Source organism: Polypterus senegalus, chromosome 14 (genome assembly GCF_016835505.1).
Source record: "Polypterus senegalus isolate Bchr_013 chromosome 14, ASM1683550v1, whole genome shotgun sequence".
Taxonomy (NCBI): Eukaryota; Metazoa; Chordata; class Cladistia; order Polypteriformes; family Polypteridae; genus Polypterus; species Polypterus senegalus.
The window spans coordinates 2478643-2492760 of NC_053167.1; the positions used below are offsets into that span (position 1 = coordinate 2478643).

Consider the following 14118-nt stretch of genomic DNA (forward strand, 5'->3'; position numbering starts at 1 on the left):
ATTTTCCCAGAAAGAATGAAAACATTTTTATTTAAATACGTTCCTGTTATCAGAAGTGAACTTTAAAAAAATGGTGCTGATCAAACACCTGAACCTACTAGAACAGAACACGAGGTCCCCTGTTCAACTCCTTAACACTACTGCCTCTAGAGAGCTGGACAGTATGTGAGGATACCAATTTACCCATCTAAACTAATATCATCATCAAGTCTGCTCTTAAATGTCAATCATTTAATGTAATAGATGAATAGTCGGGCATGATGACAATTGTTCTACTGTCTTATAGCTACAAAAACTGATTCAGACTGTGGACTAGACCTCACCTTTGGAGTTAGCATGCCATCTATATCCACACACAAAGATTCAAGTCTCTATCAACTTTATATGAGTTAGGTTTCCAATGTGATTAACAGAAATCTCTCTTGGGGTTGCATCCCGCCTTTCAAACAATGCTCCTGGTTTCTCTCTCTCTTGGTAATCCTTTCATTGGTCCAATTATAAACACTAACACCCATCATTTAAAAGCACTGTAGGTTTCCAATGCATGCAATAAATTTAATCATGTCAGATTAATCAAATCTATCTAAATCACTTAATTGTTTAGCCAATCTGAAGAAAATCTTTTAGGTAATTTAAAGAAACGGTTAGTATCAATACTCATACTCAGAACCACAACGCTTTTCACAGCAAAAAACAATTTCAATATAGCCTCCTTGTGAAAATGCAAACCGTAAATGATACAATTCAAAACTGCACAAATGAATTATTATAAATTGCAAAGCAACCTGTACCTGACCAGGAAAAGTGGGTTGCAGACCCTTTCCATACCATTCCTGATCATTTCATACACATGATGCAGTACTAGGGTGTTGTACCGTGTTAGCCATTATGAATGTAGAGAAAGGCCATGCAAAATGACACCTTTTATTGGCTAACTAAAAAGATTACAATATGCAAGCTTTTGAGGCAACTTGGGCCCCTTCAATATCTTGCCTGAAGAAGGGGCCTGATACACACGATGGGAACTTCTAAATTCATTAAGTGTTCCTGCATCAGCACCTCTTACAACACAGTCATAAAGAGCAATGGCAAGGTTATAACCAGGCTGCCAGCAAACAAAAGAGACTTATTTTTGTGATGTGCCCAAGCTACAGTCCAGCATTTAAGTGTCAGAGCTTTCTTAAATTTAGAACAATTGTGGGAGTACAACATACCATATTTACCATAACATATAGCTGTTGTCAATGTCAGTGTGCTCTTGCAGCTTTAATAATCACCGATAACTTGGCTTGCAGCTGGTCTGCTTCATCTGCACACAGGTAGGTTGTTGTAGCAAACGGCATTGTGTTGATCTGCCATTTACTCTTAAATCAAAGCGCTTGTGCCATTATAGGTCTCCACGCTCTTTGCTCCTGACCAAGCTGTTATAGTGCTGCACTTCTCGGGTTGCAACTGAACTGCTGCGTGTTTTTCAACCACTTGCATTTTTCTTGTATAGAGCAATGTGAATCTACACTTAATTTGACTGCATTCAAAACTTCTCTATTCTACTTACTTAAAGGCATTGGCGTGCAAGGTTTGGGTCATGATACAAGAAAAGCAAATTATGCGAGTCATTTTCTTTCACAGGTTTGATTTTACAGCTTTCGTTTTATAGTGGTTCCCTTAGTTGTATCTCTGCAGTTTTTTTCTGTATGCCAATTTATCATTTCCTTCCAATATTGAACAAACATTTCATAAATGGGGACTGGGTGTTTTTGTTCCTGTGGATCAGCCTTTGAAATATTTATCTTTAAGTGTAGCTCCCCATTATACAGGCCAGATAATTATTTCCTACTGAATTATTAATATAGTATATTAATATTATTCTGTAATATAAGTATTACAGAAAATGTCAAGAAGCTCATGTGTGTAAACACTTTAAATAAATGTATAATATTACATATTGGTACATATTGGAAGTAAAATAACTAAATGGAATGTTTGAAACTTGACACCCTATGAGAAAAACCCAGTCAGTAAATTTTTGAATGCCCAGATCAAGACAGTGTAAGTGATTATGAAAAGTAATGTGTTATGTACTGCACACATCAGATTGTATAACCGATCAAGGGAAGTTATGCTTCAGCTATAAAATGTAAAATTGAGAACTCACCTGGAGTAATGTGTACATTTTTGGTCTTCATATCTCAAAAACAGACATCATAGCACTGGAAAAAGGTACACAGTGAAGTGAACAGGGAAGTGCTTTAAGGTCTGTGAGCTATGAGGAAGGGTAAATTTTGTATAAAAGTTATATAAAAAAAAAAGCTTAGACAGATAGTAAAAACTGTCATTTTGGAGAAATAAAGAGTACGATAATGACCTTCTTGGAATAAATGGTCTGTTCTTGTCAAAACTGTTTAATTAGAAAGTAACTAACAGCATACAGTGTGTCTTAAGATCTTTCCAAAGATATGTGGTACTAATTCAATTAGTCTGTCACAGCTTCACCAGCTATTTTAAAGGAATTAAAATAGGAAGAGAAACAAAAACCTGACACAGCAACACCCCCAGAGTCGGATTCCAATTTTAACACTAACTGAAACATTATTCAAATGCAATAAAATAAAAAATGTGACATTTATGAATTGGAAAGGAAGTTTAGGGGCAGAAAATTATTCTAAGAAGAAGAAAAAGAAAAAGGCAAAGCAAACACAGGGGATAAAATAAAATGTAGTTTAAGCTTACAATGCACACCGTTAAGCCTTTTACATAAGAAGCTCAATAGATTTATGTCGTCATTTTAAAAAAAAAAAAAAAGTGGCTTCCTAGCAGGGTGCACATTACCTCACGTTAAATGCTGCCAAAGCTCATTTTAAAGAGAAGGAATTTTGGGTGAGGGGTGTGGCTGGGATGGTTGCACATTCCCATCATCTGTCTTACTGGAAAATAACAAAAAGAACATGGATGCTTGAACAAATCATTCCTTAGAGCCGAGCAGCTATCTTCCAACCCACATATCCTGAGCAGGGTCACAGGGAAGCTGAAGGCTACCCCCAGCAAGCCTAGGGTGCAAGGCAGGAACAGATTTTCCCCAATATCTTATTAAATGGGTAGCATGTTAACATATGTAGTACTTCGTTGAGCTGTGAGAAGGTAATTTTCCTAGACTAATACAAAACAAACAATTACTCAGATATAATAGAAGTCATAAAAGGATGCTTAAAATATTCCATTCACTTTCACAGTCCTTCAAGTACATAATCTGCTTGTTTATGTGCACAGGCAAAAAAAATATGAATAAAACTACTTAGTTATGTATACATATACTGAAAGAAAAAGCCCTTTAGGGCACTGCTGTTCCAGTGTGCATCCATCTGACCCTTAATAATCTCCTGTGCTTGACAGATGATTGATTTCCCTGCAGGGCTGGGAGCTGTTACATAACTAATCTATGGCATTCTGCTACAAAAATGAGGCCAGGACAGAAACATCCGAGCACAAGCCTGCCCTTATTTATTTTTAATACAGATAAACAGAAAGACTACCAAAAATTGTTTTATCAAGTACTACAAAATGAACATTTAGAAAAAGTAAACCATTCATTTTTGAAAATTTAACTTCTCATTTATGAATGACAGGTTAAAATGTCCAAGCACTCATACCATTTTGTTTGTGTCCTAACTTCCCATGTGAAAAAAAGATGTCCTGGCTATAAACATTTTCAAAATTAACTGTATATATCCAGAACAGTCTATACCAAAGGAAAATGCCAAGTATGAATAATGCACCTTTATGCTTTTGTTCAAATTGAACGTGTACTCAATTGTTTCCACTTCAGTAGTGGGGGAGGTTGGGAGAAAACAAACACTCTACCCTACACCCACAGATTAGGCCACTACAACAAACAGCAATTCAACACAATAATGAGATCTGGAAACTGTACAAAATGGCAAAACAAACAACATCACACAATTAAACAATACAACCATATTAGAATTAATGAAGCCTGGTTTATATAGTGTTCCTCCAAGCTCAAGGTTAGGGTTAATTCCCACAAATGTGGCCAGAGCACCAGAAATGTCCTGCATATTTTAGTGATGTAAAGCTGAAAAGGGACCCATGCAATAAAGTGTTCAGTGCTGTGAGATGTAACATAACTAACCCCAGAATCGGAAAAAGAGTGGAACCACTTGAGCCCAGATAAAAACATACAAAAGAATACAGAGATCCCCCACCTATTGCTGAAGTTACATTCCAGACCCACCAGCGATAGGTGAAAATCTGCAATATAGAAAGACCATATAATTTTTTTTTTTTTAAATATAGTTTAAGCCTTAAAATACCCCTCCCCACACACATTAAATACATGTAAATGTATTAAAACACACTTTGCAAACACATATGTGGATGTCGGGCTAAGGATATGAGTAACATCTCTCTATTATAAAACATTTTAACGTTACGCAAGACAAGGCAGCGAGACAGGTCAGCTGCTGTACAGGGTTTTAAAGATCGACGCACAGAGCGACCAGCACAACAGGCAGTAGCTGATCCATTCAATTCTGCTTAGCGTGCATTCAGCTCCCTCTCCCTTCACAACACAAGCGGGAGAGACGCGAAGTGGCAGGAGCATTGCGCGCCTTCGGTTTTTTGGGCTTTGATTTGAGCAAAATTGAGACCAGATCATCTCGGAGAGAGACTACTAGACATTACAACCTTAGGAAGCAAAACCCGTAAGACTACTTACAAACAATGTAAAACAAGTTCACCGACATCAAACCTAGCAGTTGTTGGAATGCTTTTGGCAGAGAAACTTCAGGTGCCTCCAGCTCTTAAAACAATGACAAGCAGAACGTGCAGCTTGCCAGTAGCAGCAAGCAGATGATCTGAGCACTTCTCCTTTGCGTGCGTTCAGCCCTCATCCCAACCGACCCAGAACACTGGCGGCAGAGACGCGAAATGGCAAAAGTACAGCTGCTGTACAGGCTTTTAAGAGACTGACACAAAACGCGACAAGCACGACACACTGCTGGCCAGCAGCAGCAGCAGCAAGACATCAGCTAAACCGATCTCATCTCTTTAGCGTGCATTCAAACCCAAGAGATTTAACCACGCCCAGGGCAGGAAATAAAGGGCATGAAAATAATGCATATGTAACTATTCCCATGAAAATATTGTCTTTAAATTGTTTATTCAGTAAACCAAATGCCCTAGCAATAATAATAATAATAATAAATGTGCGATGTAGCAGGGGCGCGATAGTGATCCCCTGCTCTATCGCGGTTCAGCTATCTATATTAAGAGCATGCCTCTAAACATCCTAGAGAATGGTAACTCATCTAGACGTAAGCCTATAACAATACACTTCCCAACTCAACTAGAAAGGGATATCTAATGCAACAGTCACTGTATCTACAATGTAGTGGGCCATTTCAAGAATAAAATCTACACAAATGTTGTAATTTAAAAATTAAAAAAATTCAATGTGAACAACTATAATCACTCATGCCAAATTATGCTATAAGTGTAAGTGCACACAAGTATCAAAACTTGTTTCTAATCTAGAAGGCAAAAAAAAAACAAAAAAAAAAAAACAAAAGGTCGAACTAAGATCATACTTTCGACAGCTTGGGGGAGTGAGGGGAGACACTGAAGTAGTATTAATATACTAAAAATCATATAACCTTAAAAATCATGAGTAAAATGTAGGCCTTTCATCTAGGAAAATCCAGTCATGTATGGCTTCCAATAATTCAGCAGTGATTTACCAAAAATCTTAAATGTAATTTAGGGACAACATACAAGTCGTCCAGAAAACAACCCTGTATTTCTGCACCACTTCATCACAGGGCACACACAAGGATATACACATGCATTTACTCATTATCAGCCAATTCAGAACTGCCACACAGCACCATCTACAAGACTTTGAAATGCCTAGAAAGCGAACAGCATAGGGTTTGACGGACCTTTTCAGACACAATTGACGATAATCTACCAATTAGATCTGTAATTGGCATCTCTGCCCATGATTTTCAGCAGTGAACATGAGGCACATGTATACCACATCAGAAACGTTCCTCGGTTGATCGGGGGATTTTAAACAGTTTAGGCTGAAACAAATGCTGATCCAGTTAAAACTAAGTGTGGTTCTGTTCACGATGGAGTGACACTGGTAAGTAAAAGAACTGCCTTCATCAATGCATTTTTTTTTTTAAATTATACTTATTTCTGACAATTTGCCTACCACAAAGTCCCTGTTAAAAGCAATAAAACCAACACTGCTAATAATAATCACACATTAAGCAGAAAACTTAACAGCACTATCTGAAGCAAAGATGACCATACTACCCTCTTCATTTCTTTTAAATAAAAAAACAGTTTTCTTTAATATCTGTGGTGGGCTGGCGCCCTGCCTGGGGTTTGTTTCCTGACTTGCGCCCTGTGTTGGCTGGGACTGACTCCAGCAGAACCCCCGTGACCCTGTAGTTAGGATATAGCGGGTTGGATAATGGATGGATATTCTTTAATATAAAGTTAATCCTTACAATTATACTTGTGTTTTTAATCAAACTGAAATGTGAAACTTGAAGACAGATAAAGTAGGAGATCAGTGTAAAGGATGGCCATGCATATAAAACAGGGTGACAAATTAAGCAGAACAAGGATTTTTCTCTGCATACAAAGAAAGAAACTTCACAAGTTCACAAATTTGCTGATGGAAACTTTCTGAAAGGCTTAAAATTACAGTTTTGCTTTGGCGGCATTAATCTTCCCAAAGCACAATCATTGCTTAGAAATAAAATTTAAAAAAGTTACATCTCCCCTTTAAAAGTTTCCAGAAATCCAAATTACTTTTTTCACAAGCCGTTATCCATCACAGACCATCAATAGGAAATCAATACAATATATTGCTACACTTCAAGACATTAACTAGAGACTGGCATATTAAAAATTAGTCCTACCATGTGGTATCTACCACTTTGAATAGTGGAGAGACTTTATAGGTTAAATAAATGTAGAAACTGCTTTCCTATTTATATTTATAACAGCTGGGTCCAGCGGCATACTAGACAATCTGCAAAGGAAAGCAGTGACGTACGCGCATGCGGTCAATTCTCATTAAGTGGACGGTGAATCATAAAATTAAGTTGGAGGTCTTCAAATATGGCAATCGGTTTGTGTAAATCAGCCTTTGTAATTCTGTTGTAAAACTCATTCTTCATAAAAGTGCATAAAATAGACTGGTACAAAATTGTCATGTTTACTTTTCATTCCCAAAATACTACATGTACAACAGTACTGTTCTCTTCAAATGTGTCAAATTTCCTGGGCCAAACTTGCTTAAACCTATTACAGAAATGTTTTTGTACCAGTGGCATAGTGAATTACAACATTCATCAAAAACATATCCCTGTCTGATTGAATTGATAATTCTCCCTATGAATACTCATCAAACTAGCAAAAATCTAATGGCCAAATATTAAAAGATGAAAACTTCTGGATGTTCTGTACGCATTTGCACTTGCTTGTGATGTTTATTTTAATGGTTTTCCTTACAGTGTGTCTGCGGCCCATTAAATCTTTTAAGATTTATGCATTGTTATTTAAAAGATGAATATGAATACTGTGGCATTCAAATTAATGTAAAACTTGGACAGTCCTTGACATATACGGGATTATCCATAAGAACCTGCAGTTAAAAAAAAAACCTTCAAATACTAAAACACATCGTTAGCCACATCTCTTCAGGTTTCCCAAATTCAAACAGCTAAGTTGGCAAGGTAGGTCACACGTACAACCAAACCAAAAGAAAGGTTATGGTTTGAAACTGTCTGTACAAATTGCTGGCCAACTGCAAGGCAGAACTAAGACAGACAGAGTAGCGCCTTTCAACGATAGAGTTTTGAGGATGAAGTACAACCTTCCATTATCTATTTAATTAGGTGTTCTGTATATATTATTCTGTTCTTCTGTTATATTAATTTAACATTTAAAACTTACCAAAATTGGTCTTTACCACAATAAATGCAGTAAATTGTTTTTACACATCTATGCTAGATTCTGGTTCTATATAATGATTCTGAATATTTCACAATAATCTTACTTTTCAAAAATACAATTAAAACAAGATACTAACTCTGGCAATTAAGACTTGCTATGCTTGCAAGTCACGCAGTTAATAAATCATTGAGCTAAAAAACACATTGGGAAAACTTTAAACAAACATTAATTTTATTTATATAGCTCAATTTCAATATTCCTTATAAAAATGTTACAAAGAACAAAACAAGTATAGGAACACAGAAATTAATCATTATCTTTCTGCTTAGTGTATGTGCAGTGTTGTTTGGAAAAATAGGGCCTTTAGTTTAAAATGAAAAAGGACTTGTGTAAACACAATAAATGACTACCTGAATTAAGTTTAAAGTCTTCTCATTCAGCATCTGAATTCAAGCAGCACACGTAATCTGGTCCATTCGCGTCTCCAGCTCAAAGGCATCTGGTCGATCTTGAGGATTGACAGCCAACATGTCCTTCAGTAGCTGTTTAATCCCATCTGACATGGAAGTCCTCCGTTTCTGAGGGATGTGCAGTACCATCTTTGGGTTTTCTAGCAGCGCTTCTCCAACTGGCACAATCTCTGTACCTTGTCTAATGTATGTGCCAAGGAGCTCCCTTTTTGACTCAGCATCAATGAAAGTTATTCTTTCGATCATGGCCCATATTATAATGCCAAGAGCAAAGATGTCCGCTTTAGCAGTGTAGTGGCCTTCCCACACTTCTGGAGCCATATAAAAATCAGAGCCACAAGCTGATGACAACCAAAATTTGTTCACATTAACATTTTTGTTACCATTTTCACCTTCTTTGCCTCTACCACCAAACCCTGCACAAACTTTACTAAGTCCAAAGTCTGCAACTTTAAGAACAGGAAACCCTGACTTCTCAGAGATAAGAATATTGTCTGGTTTCAGGTCTCTGTGAACAATATTGTTCTTGTGCAGGAAAGCAACAGCACTTGTGAGCTGTAACATGAAACTAGTGTTGGTCACTGGATCTGGTCTCCTAGATAAAATAAACTGATTTAGATCCCCTCCTTCGCAGAACTCCATGACAAACCACAGGTAACACGGTTCTTCTGGGTAGCCCAAAACTCGTTCCCCTAAAATGAAGGGAGAAACAAGAGTAGAATAAGTTTAATGTAAAATTAATTTTAAGTTAAAGCAACATTACACATGGCCATATCTATTTGAAAATTATAAACAGACAAAATAATTTAAACCCTTTGGTATGTAACATGCGCACGCCAAGCAGAATGGTGCTTCGTCAGTACTACACATTTAAGTGTTATGAATATATGCCAGTCTGACTGACTCTCTTCAAGGAACAAAAGTTAAAAATGACTTGGTTTGCACAACAATCAAAGAAAAACTACATGACACTATCTAATGTGCCATCTTCTGACTTGTTCTGTACCTAGTTAATTCTTCACTGCTTGTTTTATTAGTGCATCACCTTCAAAGTTCAATTACATTTTACTTAAGAATACATCTTGCTTTTTTCTTTACATTATATAACTGATTTAGTACATACTACTGTGTTCAAGAGAATACAGAAGTAATTTGGAATGTAATGGTATAAGTAGTATGTTATGAGATTTTTCTGGTAATAAAAAGATTAATTTGTTTCAAGGTATAGTTGCTGCTAAATAGGACACTGGAGAGTGGTGAAAAGTTGCATGTTGATTACCACATACAAATTCACCCTACTGTGTACACGTCATGATCAGGACCACATAAACTTGAAAACAATCATTTAAACAGAGATGGTCCACAGAACAAATCATCAAGTGGAGCACACTCACATGAGAAACTTGCTCATAGTTACACAATGAACCTTGGGAAAGGACTGAACAGTCAGTCTCCCTTGTGATTTACTGTTTAATACTTTAGCAACTGGGCTTCAAAGCATGTGAATGACAAATTAACTATTCCTTCAAACACTTTATAACTAGACTCCTAACAGGTCAAGAAGGTTCCTTCAAACACTTTATAACTAGACTCCTAACAGGTCAAGAAGGCCAAAACAATTTACAAACTTAAAATCTATTAAAAGCAATAAAATTGAAAAAGAAATTGCTTATGAAGGCAAAATGCAATCGGGCAAGTAATGTGATCAGACTACATTTAATGAAATCTGTCCGAACATTAGAGGCTGCACTAGAAGATTGTCACCAAGCACCAACAAGTTTATATACACTAATGTCACAGCATCTTACATTTTACTTTAGGTAAACTTTACATATCCTATATTGGTAAACTTTAAATGTACATGCCTAAATAAAGATATCGTTAAAGTTTAAAACCTGCTTAATAATCCAGTTCAAGGGGTCTGGGTAGAACATCTCTCAGCAGCACTGAATACGAGACAGGAAGAGCCCTGGGCAGGTTGCCACTCCAACAAAGAACCAAACCAGGAATTAACAAGTGGAAGGATAACCAGAGGACCCAAAGAACAATCCAATCAGACAAAGGAAGAATGGGCAAACTCCATTCAGTCAAGAATTCCCAGTGGGTTTCAAACACAGGACCCAGGAAGCAACATCACTAACCACTTCACAATCATACATTTGCTCACAATTTGATTTTCTTTTTTGAAATGGTATTTGCTAGCATTGTATAGTTTATTTATGGGTATAACACTTGATCAGATATCACTGGGCAAATATTTTCTGTATACAATACACTGGAAACTTATTTGAATATTATAAAGGAACTTTACAAAACAATCACTGACACTATTAAAATAAAGACCAATACAGAAATAATCATGTTTATCAAGACAATAAAATGGTCTAATGAAGCAAGGCCATGTCACAAGATATTATGCTGGCAAATAAATGAAAGCATTCATAACGCTTTAATGTGCATATTTTCAACAGTGAAACAGTATTAAATTATGACATGAGTGAATACCATCAATCTCTCAGTTATCTAAAACCACTTTATCCTGAGCAGGGTCTTGCCGGAACTGAAGCCTATCCCATCAAGCATCAGGCGCAAGACAGAAACAATCCCTGGAGAAGAGACTAGTCTACCAGAGGGCAATGACATATACACACACCCCCACCCACCCTTGGGCCAACTTAAAAAATGAAATAAACAAAGCAAAGCAAGGGAATTACTGATACTGAAAAGCCACTGAATTTTTTCACAGGCATAAATACTATGCAATACCCAAACTGGTCCCTGCTTGCACTGAATGTTTGTGTTCCTTCAATGTCTGTGCAGTTTTAAAGAGGTGAGGGGGACCAACACCTCTGAATCAAACATGAATGATAAAGTGTGTTCTGTGATGAACTAGTACCAAGTCCTGGGTCCTTTAGTTCCGTGCATCTGCTGCTACCAAAACAGGATTCTGCAATTGATCGAGTGAGATGATCAGGTTCTAAAAACAGTTTATGCAATACCCAAACTGGTCCCTGCTTGCATTGAATGTTTGTGTTCCTTCAATGTCTGTGCAGTTATAAAGAGGTGAGGGGGACCAACACCTCTGAATCAAACATGAATGATAAAGTGTGTTCTGTGATGAACTAGTACCAAGTCCTGGGTCCTTTAGTTCCGTGCATCTGCTGCTACCAAAACAGGATTCTGAAATTGATCGAGTGAGATGATCAGTTTCTAAAAACAGTTGGATTCAATTTGAACACTGAATTTTAACCAGAATCAGCAGACGTGCAGATACATTTCAGAAAGGAACATGGGTACATGCATCCACCAATTAACAATATTTGCAAACAGGTACTTGCAAGCTGACCTTACAATAGTTACCTTAAGAAAAAAACCTGTTCCAAAAGGTTAAATTTGCACTTTCCTAACAAATATAGCACAATGCACAAAGGAGTGGTAGTAATTGCCTGCAGCTAACAATACACACAACCCCCATTAAAAAATCATCTTAATTTCCTACAGAGAGAAAAGGCAGGTTCACTTAATTGACTGGGATAGTCGCATCAGGGACTGGAACACTCCCGCGGGGATTTTATGGCCCACTCAGTAGTTCTCGTTTCCACAGTAACTATCTTCTTTTGCTTCACTGTGACTTCCCTTGCCACTGTGGGCTAGGAGCGCTAGGTAATGAAGACAGTCCCACATCTACCCACGCGCACACACCTGAAGCGGTGCATCTATATAAATAATTATTCTAGTGTCTTCCAGACAGGAAAGGCTCTCAACCCAATTCTTCGGGCAAGACGATGAGGAAAACATTCCAAACTGCTCCCCCGGGCAACTGATGACATGCGCTGTGGCAGCTCCATGAACTCGACTTGTATAGAATAAATGTATTTAGTTTTCGAAGACCGACAGTTAATGTAAATGTTTGGATGTAATTTATAAGACACCCTGACAATACTGTACATCAGTGAAACACTGACATTGGTATTCAGATGATTACCCCAACTTGATCCTTACCTAACCAGTAAAGACTTGTAGGAACAGTTCAAATACATACATAAAAGGCACCACGGGATTTGCGTACACAATGGCTCGAATATCAACGATACACTTGAACGTTAACTAAACCTGAACTGTACTTCCGGGGAGGCACTACTTTTTCTGTCAAAATGACTGGAATCAAACCATTAACGCATGGAGACGCAGTCCACCGTGACCTCCCACTGAGGGAAGATGTTGTCGCACAACTAACGTGCTAAAACACACAGCTGCAGGCACGCATGCGTGAAAGCAATCAATAAATAAGTTTATCGAGTAAAGTGAAAAGGAGGAGTTGGTACAAATATCCAATAACACTGCTTTTCCGAGATACTGTCGATTAGTAAACATTTGACACTTCAAGGCAAACAACGTTTCGCGTTTTACTCTGAGGCCCTTTTAGAATTCTAGTGACCCCCCTTCCCCAGGCACACTTCTATTAAGCTTTTTTAAAAATATGTAAAATAAGTTGTGTTGAAGGAATCCTATTACCACTCTGCAAGCCTTGAAATTAATTAAGCGTCGAAAATTTTTTAATTTAAAATGACGCCGACGACGCTACACTCCTCTTCCCTAGGCCAGACTCTAATCGTAGGCCTTTATTAACACCATACCTCCCCAGATAACGACTAATTAAACAAACAAAAAAAATACGTCCTCCAATGGCGTCGAAGCTGGAAACGAATACGATCATGTAACAACTTGTTAACTAAACATGGTGGAAAAGTTTAAAAGTTAATCTATTAACTGGTCACGTTGGTTCACACCGGTAAGGCAACTCGGATGTAGGCCATCGTCGCCCTTAACGTTACCTTTGAGAGACGTCTCCACAAGCCGCAGATACTGCTCCGACTGCTTATTGCCGTGGCTCATTTTCTGGGCCATTCCGTTTTTCTGCAGAACGCACTCCTCTAGCTGCACCACGTTCTCGTGTCGCCGTTCTAGACTCGCCAGGGCCCAAAATTCTGCCAGTGCTAGTTCCACGTTTTCGGGGGCGTCACAGCGGATTTTCTTTACTGCTACCTTGGCTCCGGACTTGCGGGCTACGGCCTCATATACCACGCCATAGCTACCCCTTCCCACCTCCCGCAGCAGACTATAGCGTGGGCCCAGCCTCCGCCCAGCTGTACCGGTCTTTGTTACACCGTCGGGAAAGCAGCTTTTCTGCACCGAAACCTTCATATCCTCCGTGGCCACCGTTTTCAAAACTTTTTCCTCCACTTCGCTTTTCATCTTCGCATTTTGGACTCCATTTCTTCGGTAGGCGCGGAGGCTTTTTGTCCGTCTCCTCTCCCCGTCACCCGTATCCATTGCTTTCCGTTCGTTAAACGTGAACGTTTCAAATCATTAGGTGTTTCTTTCCTCATCACTTTATGCGCTGTTTGGTTGGCGTGTCACACGCGATACCATCTAGGAGTTAAGTTGTAAAGACTTTGCCGAAGTTGTTCGCCATGCCAAACGGACATCCTTACAGACCTCGACCCCCTCTGTAGTTTAAACAAGATAAACACGATCGTCCTGACCATTGAATGAAAGGGGTGGGACTACAGAGCTTCTACCATACGTAAAAGAGGGGGAGTTTTTATTTAACAGAATAAATAAAACTCTAAGAACCGCAAGCTATATTGTAGATTTT

At 38.2% G+C, this 14118-nt stretch overlaps 1 protein-coding gene across 2 annotated transcripts in view; it reads right to left on the minus strand.

The window, feature by feature from the left end:
* Positions 1-14018, minus strand: part of stk35 (serine/threonine kinase 35) — a 66727-nt gene extending 52709 nt beyond the window's left edge. For both annotated transcript variants that reach the window (XM_039734530.1, XM_039734529.1), the window contains exons 1-2: positions 13295-14018; positions 8400-9151 (exon numbers count right to left, since the gene is read on the minus strand). In XM_039734530.1, coding sequence (XP_039590464.1) covers positions 8439-9151; positions 13295-13793 — 1212 coding nt within the window. In that variant the 5' untranslated portion in view covers positions 13794-14018 and the 3' untranslated portion in view covers positions 8400-8438. The remainder of the gene's footprint in view (positions 1-8399; positions 9152-13294) is intronic.
* Between the last annotated feature and the right edge of the window lie 100 nt (positions 14019-14118).